This window comes from Nicotiana tabacum, chromosome 21 (genome assembly GCF_000715075.1).
Source record: "Nicotiana tabacum cultivar K326 chromosome 21, ASM71507v2, whole genome shotgun sequence".
Taxonomy (NCBI): Eukaryota; Viridiplantae; Streptophyta; class Magnoliopsida; order Solanales; family Solanaceae; genus Nicotiana; species Nicotiana tabacum.
In genome coordinates, this window is record NC_134100.1 from 52,205,016 (window position 1) to 52,222,452 (window position 17,437).

The 17,437-nt window shown below is 36.3% G+C and overlaps 1 protein-coding gene across 4 annotated transcripts; it reads right to left on the bottom strand.

Annotated features, from left to right (window-relative positions):
• Positions 1-2,218: 2,218 nt before the first annotated feature.
• LOC107803555 (uncharacterized) lies at positions 2,219-15,439 on the bottom strand. 4 transcript variants are annotated; one of them, XM_075241583.1, is made up of 13 exons: positions 15,143-15,439; positions 13,793-14,482; positions 13,603-13,703; positions 13,376-13,490; positions 13,110-13,187; positions 12,893-12,985; positions 12,489-12,572; positions 11,814-11,912; positions 5,768-5,830; positions 4,037-4,067; positions 3,712-3,758; positions 3,415-3,473; positions 2,219-2,727 (listed from the first exon to the last, which is right to left on the bottom strand). In XM_075241583.1, exons 1-13 carry the CDS (start codon positions 15,197-15,199, stop codon positions 2,490-2,492), a joined length of 1,755 nt encoding a protein of 584 aa, XP_075097684.1. In that variant the 5' UTR covers positions 15,200-15,439; the 3' UTR covers positions 2,219-2,489. The 4 variants fall into 4 exon arrangements, with proteins under 4 accessions (XP_075097684.1, XP_075097683.1, XP_075097686.1 ...); XM_075241582.1 differs by having other exon boundaries at positions 13,603-13,706; positions 15,143-15,429; XM_075241585.1 differs by lacking the exon at positions 3,415-3,473.
• Between the last annotated feature and the right edge of the window lie 1,998 nt (positions 15,440-17,437).

The following is a 17,437-nucleotide window of genomic DNA, read 5'->3' on the forward strand; positions in this document are numbered from 1 at the left end:
GAACTATGTTGATGTAGATTGAAGTTGCTAAGAGTAGTGGAACATCGTCGGTATCCTAAGGAAAGCTCAAATAATGTATGTTTGGCTAAACTCCTTCCATAGAATCAGATTCTATGAAACTCCTCATACACTCTAAATGTGGTTTGTCCTAGTTTCTACTCATTTGCTTGAATTGCTTTAAATATTATTGCTTTATCAAATGTCTATGAACTTAATTCATGTTTCAATTGCAATTACTATACTCCCTTTTAGAAATATCTCAATGTGTTTTAAGCTCTTTACATACTCATGTATTTGAAGCTATAATTTTCCTATGTTTCAATAATCCTTGATGTCTTATGATAAGCCATAAAAAATGAATAAAGTGAGAGTATGAAGATGAAATATTGCCATTTTGCCAAAATGAGAATGATGATATATGTCCCAAGGGACAATTGAAAAGAAAAGGTTTTTATGAAATATTTTGAATGAAAATTCTTTGTGAGTATTATTATATAACTGAGAAGGTGTAGGTTATAAGGTATATACCCGAAACTACACATGACAGTGTAGAAGTCGATTGGGGACAAGTCCTCTTTCGCACATGATAAGACTATGCCCCTCTATTGGGATGATGTATTGTATTGCTAGCACAGACACGCCGAACCATATGACATTGTGGTGAGACGGATTAGCCGATCGGGCCGCGATCAAATACCATGTTACGCACATGATGGTTATATGTTCTTATGTCGGTAACTAATGATCTCCCAACTAAAAAAATATTAATGTTTATTTGAAGATTTTACTTTATTATATTTCTTCTTATGTTTAAACTTGGCATTTCGAAATACTATTGATTTTCTCCCTACTTCTATATTTTCTCTCCTTATGTTGGCATTGCATTCCATGTGAGGGTACTTAGTTTTACATACTATTTCATATGTACTAACGTCCCTTTTGCCGAGGATGCAGTATTTCTAATGGATGCAGGTGGTACTTCAGCAGCCGACACAAAATCTTGATAGGAGCGTACCCTCCCTCCAGCAGATTTTGGTGAGCCTTTCTCTATATTGTGGCCCTTAAGTTGTATTTAATCTTGTACATTATTTTGAGGTATAATCGGGGTCTTGTTACCGGTACTTCCCTATTTTTCTCATGATAGTCTAGAGGCTCCGTAGACACACTATGGGTCATGTATGTGTGGGGAAACTAAAAATGTTGTTTTGTCATTTACTTTCACTTATAATCCATGGACATGTATTATTTTGTCGCATCCACCAATGAAACTCCTTAATTAATGGAAATCAGTGTTGTTCTTTCGCATCGTCTCAGTTGACTATCTCATATCTTTTTCTACTTAAATTATTCATGGGCAAGGTTAGATAGTAGGCACCAGGTGGGCTTGCTTGACTGGTCACCTCAGTTGAGCGTCGGTCCCACTCCCCAAGGTCGGGGCATGACAACTGGCCCGGATTGAAACTAGACGGGCCACTGTTTAAAATACAGGGTGGGCCAATGTTACCATTTTTACCCCAAAATTGCACTGGTTGTTCCCCTAAGGGACTGTTCTTTAAATGTTGCCACCATTTTTTTACTTTGCTACAAAAATAGGCTTCTTATTCACCAAGAACTCTATAGTTATTCAATATTAGGAGCTTTAAATTTTTATTTGGGGGTATAAACTGGAAGTTAATGATCGATATTTGTTAAAATTGTATGAATATTGATAATTTATACTTAAATTTTTAGTTCAAACATGATTTAATGATTTACTTAGAAAATCTCAAAATTTCATTGTTGGTCTTTAGAAATTGTTGAAGAAAACAAAATGGGTCTTCTTAACTTGGTGTTATTTGACTAAATTGGTAATTGAGGACCATTTATGTTGGTATTTGGAGGCTTTATTTAAAATTTTGAGACCATTTAGAGCAGATTTGCGGTGGTTTGATCAAAATTGGAATTACAACTTTGAAGAACAATTTGTTGAACAACACAAAAAAATTATGCAGATCGGGTTGACTTTGATGAACAATTTAACAAATACGCCAATTGTAGATAACACAAAGTCATGCCAATCTGGTAGAATTTGGGGAACAATTGAACAATAAATAATTTATAATATAAGTATAGTAAATATAGCATAAACTCTACCAATCTGATAGACAAATCCCTGACAAATAATAAATGTGTGTGGGGCCGGGGGTCATTTTCTAAATACTTTAGTAAACAGGGTCAATTTTTAAAGACTCATCCCCACTTAACTTGTTTTAGGCCCTATAAGGGACTGGTATAGAGAGCCCCTTATAGGGCCATTCCTGTTAATCACCCCATTATTACATATTCATTACAAAAAAAAGAATTTCAAGGTCTTGACTATACAAATTTTGAGGTGCAGTTTATTTGGTTGATAATATCAGTGTTTTAACTGAATCTACAGAATGGATTCCAGCAACATGCAATATCATTCGATTGAACTATTCAAAGTTAGCTGAAAACTACTAAATATTCTATGCTTCAGAAAGATCAACGTTTTCACTGACGGAAGACACAGTTTCAGGGGACGGATCCTGAAGCTCTTCATTTTCTGGTTGAGATTCATGCTTTGCAGCAGCTTGCAACACCCTGCTCTGGACATCAGTTGAAGAAGGTGAAGTTGGTAGGCCATTACGACTACGGTTTGTTTCCAACTTGCCAACTGCCCATGTCATTGCCTGGCCTCCTAGCCTAACGGGGGCCAAAAGTTGCCTGGAAAAAGAACACAGTACGCATCCGTCTAATATCATCAAAGCAAACAATTTACAACATTGTAAAATATATCATATCACAAGCATGTAGAAATTACAAGAAGACAATGACATCCAACATAGTGCAATAATAAAAACCAGATATGGGAGAAAACCTTGATGGGAACTGATAACACATCTGATCAGTATCAAGATCTTCTGATATGATGCCATCCTAAACGGTCTATGTTTGAGTTATCATCATTTTCTGCTATGTTAGTGCCAAGGCTATAAGAATGGAGCTCATTGTATAAGTTATCACAAAGTGTTGTTTGTCATATGCCTAAGATCGAACAGTTGTTTCTCCTTTCAAGTAAATTCCTAACTACTTTTTTTTTAATCAGGAAGTAATTTTATTTTAAATATATGTATGAGCCAAGAGGTATCTAAATCTACCCCAGTACTTAATGGAAAGCTCAATGTGATTGAGTTGCCAAAAGTAGCATCACATTTATAACATCAATTGATGTCATTAGTCGACCAATAGAAAATAGGTGCATTAGCTTTTTCTTCACTTTTAGTTCTTTAACTTTTAGTTCCATGCTTAGTAAAACTTTAAAGGGTGGCTCAAAGAACAAATAAAATAAAGTAACACTATGTAAAAGTATAGAACTTGACAGCAATTCAAGTTAACGAAGAGGTGTTTTACCTCATATCCTGTTTAAAATCCTCTGAATCCTCGTAAGAAGAAACTCGACAGTATAAAGTCTAAAAACAAAAAAAAAAAAAAAAAAAAAATCCAGAGTTTAGGAAATCAAGTATCAGCTTAATAAGCATTTAGTACTTCGACAATAATCATGAAATCGTCGTTTGGCTTTCAAACTACAAGAAATCAAATATGAAAAAGTTTATTCTCATTTCAGTTAGTTTTTAGTGTAAACAGATATAGGAAACTCTCTCTCTCTTTATAGCATAAAGGAAATTTATTTGAACCAAGAACCATTACCTGACATAGGCCAAAAACTCCAATGTATTGTAGTGTCTTCTCCCACTCTGGAGAATAAAAAGTAAGAAGAAATTCATAATGTCTTCTGTTTGGAGAACAAACATCATGTAATACACTTGCAAATCGCATACGACTACCCCCCAAAAGAAGATACAAGAATCATTGACCGTTAATTTCTTCTAATTTGAATGTCTAGAGTGAAATTTAATAATTGCCTGTGTTCTTCTCCAATAAACATTAATTTGCTGGAATTAGTGAATCCAAAATTGCTGCAATGGAGAAAATTTGCAGAATTAGAATATTTTGGCAGAAATTGCAAACTCACCACCCAATGCATATGCTGCTGCTACCAAACCCTGCAAAGAGCGCATCACACCAATTAGTGAAGCAAGCAACCAAAAGTGTGATAAAGTTAGGAGAAAGAGTTTGCAAAATCTTGCATCACCAAAGATAGGAATGAGGGTCGGTAAACATTGAGGGAAAAAAAGCACAATATATCTATTTCGTTTACCTTAAGCTTTAAACTTTATACTAAACCAAAATCAATCAACAGACGCTCTAAGGTTATACTGAAACAAATGAAATGAGGTTCAATTGGAAGTACGTAAACCAAACTAAATAAGATAACATCCACTAAATACGTGACTTCACAGTTTTTGACGAAAAAATTATATGGCCAACAAAAAGTTTATGTGAGGATAGCCAATTTGTATGTCGGAAAGTCATATTCGACAAAGTGGGAGCAGAAAAAAGACGAGTAAAAGAGATATTTCATTAGGAGAAAGCCATCATTCTTGATTGAATAAGTTCGGGAAAGCAGGGTAGCAGGTGTTTCATTTGTATAATGGAAGTAAAAGAGAAGGGGAAGAAAAATGGAAGGAAGTGAACCTCTCCACTTTAACTTACTCAACCCTCATAAATAGACGGAAGCAGTACTTTTACTTTTCAGGCAATACCAAACAACATGAGGGGAAGATGAAGTATTTCCTTAAGGGAATCAAATTAGCATGACTCAGTACGCTCCCTTTCCCTTTCTTGAATCAAACATAGTGTAAATAGAAATGGGGCTTGAATGCAAGAACCAAGACCATGATAGCAGTAAAAGAGATATTTCATTAAGAGAAACCACGAGTATATAAAAGGAATCAACTAGGCAGCTGTTGGCATGTTGGAATAGTCTGGCCAACATCATCGCACAGAAGAAGAAATGGAAAATAGTTCCTATTTGCATATGGTGGACTATATGGAAGGAAAGAAATTCAAGATATTTTGAGGATAAATACAGTTCTGTTCAAAAGATTAAAATGAATTATCTACTTTTGTTTCACTTTTGGAATAAAGAGGAATTTCCAGATGACGCAAAATCTATGCTAGAGCTAGCAGTTACAGAATCTTTGTAAGAAGAACAAGGACACATGCTTTTGTGATACTCTCTTTTGGGTCGTAAATATGGCATCTAGCTCTGCCTTTGTGCTAATGATATATATACAAATTGTTACCTTTCTCGAAAAAAAAGAAAAGAAAAAAAAAGACCACGAGTACATAATTGGAGAATAGCATGTTCTTAATTACACTAAAAGAAGATGAAGCATCTCTAGAGCAATACTCTCAAGCCTTACGAATTAATATATAGGAGATGGGAGGATGGGAAACATTTGCTCATCCATAGCCATATTGTAACACAGCTGTGAAACCTGATTGGCGTAATATGTCCAGGAACTCATGTGGAGCGGGAAGCATGGAAGTAGAAGGCTAAGGAGCTAGAACATGGGAAATCTCATGCCAAAAGTGTCATCCCTATGGAATAAAGGAACTGCTGAGCATTTCAAGGTAAGGAGAAATCAATGATCCAGATACAGATGACCTCCCTAGTTTTTTTGAATGTGCAAGACATTTCTACTGTATAATTGATTGATGAGATACTATAGAGCTTCTGCTTGTAACTATTGTATATGATGAAATAAATAAACAGAAAAACACTACAGAGGAAAAACCAAAAACAACAGATATGCTTTATAAGACTTAAATTGCATGTTACACGTTCAGAAAGTATTACCACTCCGTATCCAACAAGTTGTAACGGTGTCGGGCTGATTTCCTCAAAAATTGCCTCAGCTTCCTGAAAATAACCGAATGTGGAATATTACCACCTTCTGCTCAAGACAGTTACTTAAAACAAGTAGCTTTATGATTCTAGTCCTGTGAGTAGGTATATATCCACTATTTACCTATAAAATGACATAGAGCACTAATGTCGATGTAAACTTTTCTTTGAGAACGACTGTTCTTTCCACATTATTCTATCAGATAGATGTTTCTTTTAATTAAATTAAGGTAAAACAATATCTTTCATGGAAATGAAAAATTAAAAATAGTTCTCTAAAGTCATCAAACTAAATAGATTTTTTACAACATTATACTCCTACGAAAAAACTTAAATTCAACTTAATGAGGAAGAATTCTACTTCAATCTTTCGTGAAATTCAAAATATAATTAGAAGCCTAACCGCATAAAGTTTTCTTCACATAAAAATATTATAAATATGATCCATCTTACCAATAAAAACTTACTCAGATACTCCAAGAGAGATAAAGAATGTTTAAAACCTCTTATCACGGGAAGAGGGGGGAAAGAGAGGAAAAGAATTTGTCATATCGGGTGTGTTTGGTATGAAGGAAAATGTTTTCCTAGAAAATGATTTTCTAGAAAATTGGTGGTTTTATCACTTATTTTCCCTTGTTTGGTTGGTGAGTGAAAAACTTTTCCGAAAAATATTTTCTAGTATTTGGTTAGAGAGTAGAAAATATTTTTATAATTTTTTATACTACTCTTCTCCCTCCTTCCCCCAAATTTCCATGTTTCCTGTGCTCTCCCCCTCCCCCCATCCCCTCCCCCAATTACCCAATGTTTTCAAGACTCTATTTTCTTCAAGAATTTAATTATTCTTTTAAAAAATTCTTACAAACCTAAAGGAACTAATGTGCTGCTTTACTTTTTCACGCAAAAACAACGTTGAAATTTGTGCTCTATAAAAAAAAATCCTCTTTTTTGGTTGAAAAAGAAACTACTTTTTCTGCAACATGAAAAAAAAATACTCATTGTGTTGAATTGAAAGAAAATACTTTTTCTACATCATAAAAAGAAAATATTCATTTTGTTAAAATGAAAGAAAATACTTTTTATTACATCATTTTTTTGAAATGAAAGAAAATACTTTTTCTACATCATGAAAAGAAAGTATTTTTTTTATTGAAATGAAAGAAAATTATTGTTTTACATCATGAAAAGATAATACTCATTTTGTTGAAATGAAAAAGAAAGTACTTTATTTACAACATGAAAAGAAAATAATCTTCATAATATTTCTATTTAGGGTGGGGGCGAGAGTAGGGTGGGGGATGTGGGTGGGGCGGGTGATAAGTGTGGATTTTAGCCACTTATTAGTACCATCTTGCCTTAGTTTTTAGTTCGAAAGTAGTGATTTTTGTTCCTGAATATAATGAAAATGCATGAATTGCAGGTGTGCTGTAGAATGTGAGCTCAACAAGAAGTCTAACTCAAAGAAGAGATATTCCAACTCAAAACAATCAAGAGGAGAAGTTCAAGGAACAGTGCGGTCCGCAAAATTCCTTCTGCAGCCGCAAAAGCAAATGCGGCCCACAGAAGATGATACACAACAATAACCCAGTAGAATCCCACTAGTGGGGGCGGCCTAGTAGTAATTAGGCCGGCGACCGTCGCACCGCCTCCTTCCTTCTTCTTCTTTTTCCGGCGCCGCCTCCTTCTTTCTTCTTCTTTCCGACGTAGTCCCGACCCCCGTTGTTCTGTATACTTTTCCTTGTGCTTTTCTTCTTCTTACATACTTTCCCCACCCTCTGTTTCCTCGGCCTCGTCGTTGTTCTCCAGCGACTTCCGATAGTTCTGGGATAGTTCTGCCTGCTTCTATTTTTCGCGGTCCCGTGATGTGTTGTGTTTTTCAAGTAGTATTTTTGTGGTTGTTTGGTGCCGGGAGGAAGGCGTACGTGCAAACGCAGCAGAGCAGGCCAGTTGGCAGTATCAAGGGCTGAACGTCGGGTTCCACAGCATCGGGAGTATAACAAGTCGAAAGTCCAGGTTCTATTTACGGGAATTGGTACCTCCCGCCTCATATTTCTCTTTTACCTGTGTTAGTTGATTTGTTGCCATAGTAGTTCGCACTAGTCTAGTCATTTTAGTAGTAGGCCTGTAGTTACTATTTGTTCCTTTCGTGTTTGGACCTTTGCTTGTCTGTGTTTGCGTTTTTTTTTCTAGACTACCGTAGGTATAGCTGTTGTAGTTTGTAATGGAAGAGTAGGGTCATGTCCTCGGGGAGGGCGGGTGGAGGGGCGGGGGTAAGGCAAGGGCCAGGGGGTGGGACGGGGTCCAAAGGGGGTAAGGGGAACAAGGGAGCCTGTAGGTTGAGGATTGGATCGTGGAATATAAGGACGTTGACGGGTAAGTCTATAGAGTTGGAGAAGAAGAGGAAGGTCAATATAGCTTGTGTTCAGGAGACCGGTGGGTAGCCTCGAAGGCGAGGAATGCGAACGGATATAAATTGTGGTACTCCGGAAGCGTGAAGGGCAGGAACATAGTGGGTATTTTGGTGGATAGGGAGCTCAGAGAGTCGGTGGTAGAGGTTAAGCGGGTGAATGACAGATTGATGGTGATTAAGTTAGTAGTTGGAGGGAGCACTTTGAATGTTAGCGCGTACGCGCCGCAAGCGGGCTTGGACGGGGAGGTTAAAAGGCGCTTCTGGAGGGGTTGGATGAGTTGGTACGGGGTACTCCGCCTACGGAGAAGTTGTTTATAGGAGGGACTTCAATAGTCATATCGGGTCGTCTGCTGGGGGCTATGGCGAGGTGCACGGTGGCTTCGGCTTTGGGGATAGGAACGGAGAAGGTACTTCACTGTTGGATTTTGCTAGAGCTTTTGATTTGGTGATTGCGAACTCTAGTTTTCCGAAGAGGGAGGGGCATTTGATTACTTTCCGGAGTATGGTGACTAAGACTCAGATTGATTATCTCTTCCTCAAGATGTGTGACAGGGGTTGTGTAAAGATTGTAAGGTGATCCCAAGTGAGAACCTCGCGACTCAGCATAGGCTTCTGGTGATGGACGTCCGTATCTTGATAAAGAGGAAGAAGAGATGTGTACGGGGTCAACCGAGGATCAGGTGGGGAGTTTTGACTAAGGATAATGCGCAGGAGTTGGAGGGGCGGCTGACGACTATGGGAGCCTGGAAGAGTGGTGGGGATGCTAGTGCTATGTGGACGGCAACGGCGGACTGTATTAGGGAGGCGACGAGAGAGGTGTTAGGGGTCTCGAAGGGTTACTTTGGCGGGCACCAATGCGATTCAAGGGTATCAGGCAGAGGTGCAGTCCGCAGGCCAAAAAGTGCGGTCGCACTTGAGGTTCGCACGGATGAAGACTGAAAGATCAGAGAGATTGCAATTGAACAAGTCTGAAGCCTCCTCAAAAGTGCGGTCCGCAGCAAAATTGTGCGGTCATAGAAGCTGAAGTGCAGCAGCAGAAGCTTATGCGCGGCCGCACAATCTCTTCATCTAAAAGCACCTGCAAGAGCAAAATCCCAAAGTGCGGACCACAGACGTAATTGTGCGGCCGCAGAACCCTCCGAAGGATAATTTTGTCAGCGAATTTTAGACTACTATAAATAGACGAGGAACACTTTTTTAGGCAACTTTTGTACTGTAGCAGCTGCTAGCGGTTATATTTAGCCATTTTAGGCAATTTGGAGCAACAGTTAGAAAAGACCAATTAATTTTACTCTTTAATTCTAGTTTTATGTCTTCAATTACTTCTTCTTTTCAATTTTTCATGTCAATGATTATGAGTAGCTAGATTTATTCTAGTGTTGTGATCCAACCCTAGTGTTTAAAATTTATGGGTGTTTAATATTAGTGCTTGATATTGATTGGGTGGATCATTTATCAGTTTGGAGATCATCGAGGTAGCTGCCTTAGACGTCCGCAGACCTAGACTCTCCTCATTTATCTTTTAGTCTTGTTTATATTGTTCTACTTTCCTAGACAGTGTTCCTCGAAATCCGATAAAAGTCACAAAATCCGAACACTCATTCAACCACGAGTCCACCTATACCAAAATTACTCAAATCCGATACCAAAATCTCATGGATGTTATTTAGCCTTATTTACACTTTATACTTAGAATTAATGGTTGCAAACATTGATTCATGCCTATTTGACTTCATTCTTACTTGAGAATGAGGGATTTAGTCTAGGAAAACTTGGCTAACAAGAAATTGAACTAGTTGAAGTTTTGATTAGTTTGATTAAAGGATTTGAACTAGAGATAGGGATAATCCAACTTGGATAAAAAAAAATTGTTTAGATTGCTATCCATTTGGTCTTGAGAAAGTCAATTTGGGCATAATCACTCTTTACCCGAGAAGTATTGAGTGGGTACTTGAGCATTGAGAGTCATAACAAACCTCGATCTACCAAGCATGCATAGATTTACTCTACTCATTAGGTTTACACCTAGGTGAAGGTTACAACCCTAGGCTTTTCCCTATTTGACAAAAATATCAAAAACATTTCAATCATTATTTGCTTGCTAGTTAGTTGAACCTCTTAGCAGTTAATTTAGATAACAATTACCCACCTTTGTTTGAAAGATAAATTTGATTATTTCAAGTTCTTTTTCTTAAGTGTTTACCTTTAACACCACTTTAAACTCCATGTGGATTCAACCCCGACTTGTGTTGGATTTTATAATTGCAACGACCATTTCATACTCCTTAATTGGGTGTAAATTGGACGTGATCAGCGGGGCAGGTGGGGGTGGGGTAGGGTAGGGGGTGGGGTGTGGGTGTGGGTTGGTGGGGTTGGTGGGGATGGGGAATAGGTGGGGAAGGTTGAAAAAGAGTTTTGAAAAATATTTTCCCTTCTCGTGATAGGGAAAACATTTTTCTCCAATTGGAGGAAAATGAGTTCACGAGGAAAATGTTTTCCAAAACATTTAACCCAACCAAACATGGGAAACCAAACACACCCATCATCTTTAGTTCTTCTAGATTTAACAAAATCAATAAAAGGGGAATGGAAAAATGATAAGATTCAACAATTTCTCCAATATAATTTAGTTTCCCAAAGGTATTAAAATTCTAACCAAGGCAAAAAAAAAGGGATCTCCCTTGATTTGAATTCAAACTGCATGTTTAGTGTATTCATCACTTTGCCTTAAAAAAAGGCCGCGACAGGTTGCCTCAACTTCATTCTATTTCAAAGTAAAAATCGCAGCAGAAGTCCCCAAAGATGGTCATACAATATAAATGAATAAATTCTTCCAACATGCCACAGGAAGCAACAAACAAATTTTAGATGGGATATGCAAGAAAGGTAGGTCAATATATCCACAAACCGATTAACATTTCCCTAATCTTTCGCGTTGTGGAAGATCAACTTTGTACTTTTTATGGTAAAGTCGAATTATAATGCCTTGAAAAAATATTGATGACAGAAATTCCTTGGTGACCTGTTTGTAAGGGAAAACGGCTGAGAAAAGCTTCTTACTTTGGTTGCCTTGTAAGCGACTGGAGCACCTCCTCCCCAACCCCCTCCCCCCCACCCCACAGATGGTAATTAAGAATGAGGTTTTCTCAATAGCTGTTTATTTTCATAAGATTGAAGAGTCTGAACAACATTTTCCACTGCAAGTGGATTGCTGAATTAGCTGCCACTGTGCTTGTTTCACAATAAGGCATGCAATTGTCAACACGCAATTTCCTTGTTCATAAATAGTTGGAATACTATTGAGGTGACAAGAAATATTGGACAAAATCCACTTATTTTGGAATGCTTGGTTTAGTAAGGAAGAGATGAGAGTCGATAATTTAAAATATATGTTTGTATCTGATGGTGTTGGAGAAGTAGCTGACTTGTCATGACAATTAGCATACTTAAAGGCGTGACGACTTCACTGCTGTAAAAATGATAGGCTTTTTATCAAGACATCTTGTATTTTTGACCATGTAACAGGGAGATTGGCACAGCCTCAGCAATCATAGGGCTCACTTTAAAAAAGTCGAGAAATATATCAGATACCTCATTGAGGATTGTCAATGCAGTCTCAGGTTTCAACTCCTTGATACGGAGGCCCTCTTTCACCCAAGACTGAAAGCCACCTTGGACCAAATATGGCCTCTGTAACATTAAAAGCAACACAATTAATAACAAAATGGGCATGCTTTAGAAGAACATGTAAGATCGCAATCTTTTAAACACACAATGTACTACAACCACTTGAGAACCAACTGTGCACTTCCTTGCATCTATAAGCAAAGTCCTAGTGTGTAAAAAGTAACTATATGTCTCAGCAACGCATGAAAAATTATTATCCTGTTTATATGCCATTGTTATCACAAATTGAATAATCATTCTTATTAGCAATAACCAAGCAAGGGTTAGCAGGTTAGTTACAATAACTGAAACAAAACAGGCAAAAGAAGAGCAAACGCATTCTTTTAAAGAAAAAAAGAATTACTATTGTGCTAGGTTACAACAAAGACCTACAAAGATCTGAGGCTTCCCAAGCTCAAAGTAGGCCCCATCCCTGCAATCTTTCTAACTGATAAGGGTACTAAAAGGTAGCAGAGGTAAGATGTACAGACCATAGAGTTGCCTCTTTCTTTACTTTAATATTATCCATGACTTACTTATGCTATCTGTAATCTTTAATGACAAGTACAGGGGAGATAGACATTGAGCAAATATACTTGCCTTTATTCCAAGTTTCCGGAGTGACCTTGCAATGCCCTTGGAACGATTACCATTAGCATCCATAACTATAACCTGAGACCTGTCCTATAGGTTGGGCAATGGAGGGTAATCAAAATACGACAAAAGTTATCAGAAGTCAACGGGATAAGGTTAACATAAGAATCTTTTACCACTAAATAGGTTCTTTACGTATGAAAACAAGAGCAAAAATTAATAAATGCACGTTAGATCAAGAAAAATAAAGCCAATTGGCTCTTTTGTGCAATTTTTACCCCTCAAGTTTTGGCAAGGACAGAGAAACATGGGGAGATGTTCTTCAGGAGATAAAATTATAACAAATACAAAGGCAGTTGTGCAAAAAAAAAAAAAAAAAAAAAAGCAATTTTGAAAACATATCTATTTACTTGAACAATCTTCAAGTTCCTAATGACAGCAGCTAGCAGGTAGTCATCAAGTTCTCTTCCACTCTTGAATAACTTCTTTAATGATCCATCAACCTGAAAACATTTTAGCAATATAGAGAAAAAGGAGGGCTGTCAATTAAAAGACAGACTCCTGGAATTAGAAAGCTCATTCCTGCCAAAAGAAATTATTAATCCACCGTCGAAGTTATCGACCAACCTCAGGTAGTGTTATATTGGCATAACGAGACCGAGCAGCACGTCGAAGATCAGGAATGCCTTCATTCTCTCTGAGATCCTTCAGAAAAGCATACAGGAGGAAGAAGAAAGATATAAGGGACATTTGTTCGTCTTTACCCTCAACGTACACATGTATCAAATCAGAACATTATTTACTAAGATAAATGTAATGGAAAACAATGCAGAACAAAGATCACAGAACATTTTGGCATAAACTATTCTGCAGAAAAAACGAGAGCGCCTTGCCTCAGATCGGATATCAATGAGTAGAGCATTCCTGTCTCCTTTCAGAAGCTCAAAACTTGACTTGGGAGATAAATTTCCAGCATATCCACCATAGGTCAATACCCAATAAAAAGCCCTGCAGAAATCTGATAAGCAATATAACTTTCTGTAGAAATTAAACTGAGCTTTCCCTGTGGTAGGAAAATAACAGGGAACAATGAAATAAGGAATAGAAGAGGTACTCATACCAAAAAGAGGTTGATGCCCCAAGGAAAAGAACAAACGGAATAATTGGGTCACTTGGATCCATGCCAAGGTTCCTCTCCAACCCCTCCAGAGCAACATAACCCTGCTAATCACAATTTTATACAATTGTGAAACATGAAATATTTGTACATAAAGAAGTACACTAGTAAATGTGAGACCACTAGCCCATACCTGTCGCAATGGAGTGAGAAGCGAAACATTTAGCACATCCTGGATCTCTGGAGGAAGCATCTCCATTACAGACCCATAAGCATACACAACAAATCGTGATACCGAATCCTCAACAATGAGAATTATATGTCTCAATGCATCAACAGCAAGAACACCAACTCTACCAGAGGCTTCTTTCATGGCTGTCACCGCCGACTCCCCTGTTTGTGATGTCAATTTACTAATCACTTCATCAACTGCTTGTCTAAGAGCTGATGTAACAGATGAGCTAGTTCCATCAAGTGAATTGTTCAAATAACTTTGTCCGTTCTCAAAAACATCCATAGCATATGATTTCACATCAGATAAGGAACTTGAATCCAAGTTCAATGAAGCCAATTCTCTTGTAGTTACGGACCCTAGATTAGCAGGATCCAGTGAGAACTTAGGTAGAGCAGAAGTATCAACAAATTGCAGAGAGCGAGAGTCACTAAAATGGTTAGTCAAGAATTCATTTTGATAAATGATATCGCTGGAACTGGATGGAGTGCTATTGTGTACAAACATTGAATTAGGTGATTGTCCTCGGAACGAAGCTCCATGAAGATGGAATGAATTAGACACCCGGTCCATGACATTGCATTTCATATGGTATGTCTTCCAACAGGAGGAAAAGGATCTCAACCCCTCATAGTCATAGATAGGAGGAATCTGCAGGAACATAAGTTTAGATATCTGGAAACAACAACAACAACAACAACAACAACAACAACGACCCAGTGAAATCCCACGAGTGGGGTCTGGGAGGGTAGTGTGTATGCAGACCTTACCCCTACCCGAGGGGTAGAGAGGCTATTTCCGATAGACCCTCGACTCAAGAAGACGAAAAGACAACGAAAAGAGATAATATATCAGTACCATCAATAAAAATTATAGAATAAATAATAGCATCACAGGAACCAGAAAATAGATGAAAAGCAAAACAATAACTAGTAGATAAAGCCCGGCACTAAGAGAAACGAAAGAGTGGTGTGAACTCAACATTTTGTCCCCAATTTCAAACATTCCATGCTATCAAAGGCATTATGTGAAGAACTAGCTTGCCTAGGACACTAATTGTACATTAAACCACTCCACTCCCATAAATTTTACTATTAGCAGTAGAAGCACTAATTTGAAGTCCTAAATTCAATTATTAATTTATCTCTGACAGTGCATTAAAATACTTGTTTGCATTCCCCTTGCTTTTACACACATGTTAAGACGTCTTTTAAATTCTGAATGCCCATTTTTCATTAAAGATTATAATCTTATCAGTTGAATACTAATAACACAAACGAAAAATATAGAAATTAAAAACACATTCGTAACCTGCGTATGGGAAGAAAAGGAAGCAGTAGCTGAACACACAGGTAGAGTTGCCATCATCTATCAAAACTGTCTATTCACCAACCTCTCATCTTCAATAATGGCTGTTTTTTAATATAAAGTCAGGGCATTACTTGGGAATATGATTTTTAATATTTGCACAAAAAATGAGTATTATTATCCCATAGCGAATGAATGAATGAATTGAAAGAAGGAGATGTGATAGGGAGAATCGTGTGGCTTTGTCTCAACCCATTAGCTTCATCTTCTTGCCTGCCTCTCATTCTCCTTCTGCCTCTGGGCCCATACTTTTTTTTATATTTTAGGCTGATTACTCATATGACTAGTTTTTTTGGACCACTGTTTCGTTACGATTTTGTTGGATTTCCATATTTGAAATTTTCCTATTATTAGAATGAAGGGTAAAATATCATAATTAATTTCATTTTTACTATAAGTAAAATATTGATCTTTTCTGTATTTAACAAATTCTTTTTTTTTTTGGAGAAGTTTTGTATCTGTATAACTTGAATATCTCTCCTTCATATACAAAGACACAATGTAGTCATTAAAAAGGCTTTATTTATGGAAGATTTTTTTCTCAATAGCTTTTTCTTTATTATTAATTTTATCATATGTAGGTCAAGTGACCAAATCATATCAAAGTAGTATGCTTCTTTAGTTTATTTTTCTTTGTTATCTGATTTATTGTCGCCAAGATTTGTTTTGCTAGCTTTCGCATGATGCTTTGTTAATTTTAATCCCAACAAATGGTATCAAAGTCAATGGTTAGAAGCGAGGTTAAAAACAAGTTCAGATCAAGTGCAACCAACTTGATGATAATGATTTGTTAAAAAAAAACAAAAAAAAAACAAAAAAACTTCCAGAGTGCTACAGATAAATTTTCAATCATATGTTTTTTTAACATTCTTGTTGCTATATCTTTAAAACAAAAAATATTTTCAACCCATGCTTACTTTTAAGGCATGAGTACCCGCTTTTAATCCTCCTCACTTTTATCGCATGGCTCACTTTTAATCTATGCTTAATTTTAACGCGTGAGCTCCTACTTTTAACCTACTCACTTTTAACGTGGGGCTCTAATTTTAACTCTGCTCACTTTAAACGTAGGGCTCCAATACTTTTAATTTGTATTCACTTTTAACGCGTGAGGTTCCAATTTTTAACCCAATACATATTTTTAATCATGGCAAGCAGCAATGATGAAGATTATGTGAAGAAGGTGGATCAAACCTTGTCAAGAAAATTCAGGCCAAAAAGGGAGAATTGTTAGGATTTTTTTCTGATTTTCTTTTCATATTTGTATTTTCCAGTTACTAGAAGGAAGGGTAAAATATTTACCATAATAAATTTTACTTTTCCTATAAGAAAAATACATATCTCTTTTGTAATTAGAAAATTTCTTTTCTTGGAGGAGAAGTTTTGTACCTCTATAAATTGAGAATCTCTCCTTCATACACAAAAATACAATAGCATCCACAATGTAGTCATTAAAAGAGTTTTATTTAGGGTGAGATTTTTCTTATTCTAGTAAAGATATGGCAATTTATATATCTTATTTTAGTAGGATTTCTCATCTCAATGAATGCATGTAGAGAATTATCATTTAATATGCAAGATGGTGTATGGGCGGCTTAATGAAGACGGCGGCCTAAAGTCAAACTTCAATAAGTGGTCTTCCCTCCAAGACAACAAGGTTTAAGGAAAAAAATAAGATGCCTTAATTTTATTTTTTTTGTCGGAAAAAGAACTATGTATTTTTATTTAAAGTTTATTTTTTTAGATGCAAAATTATGGTTATGACTAAAAATTTTGTATAATTGTTTTCTTAAAAACATTAATTGATAATATAACCAATCCAGTTTGGTTATACAAAATAGAGCTAATTCCATTTAATTTTTTTCCATAAACTATTGATTTTAGATAAGATTTTATTAATTTTAATTTTGAAAAACTTATTTCCATTTAGACAATTGTTATATAAATTGTTAACCCTATTTTATAAACAACAAAGGCATTTAGAAAAGAACAGAGTTTTTTTATCTGATTGAACATATCAATTGAAGTATTATCTTTCACTTATACTACTTTTCCAAACACTTTTCATTTGAAAAATAAGTAATAATGGGTATTATATTTTAAAGAACATTCAATGATAATTAATTTTGGAAGTAAAAAATAATAGAAACTTTAAATAATAGAATCTGATTCAAGTTGATATCATAATATCAAAACAACCTTTCGTTGTTTAAGTACGTATACTTATTGCAATGCTTG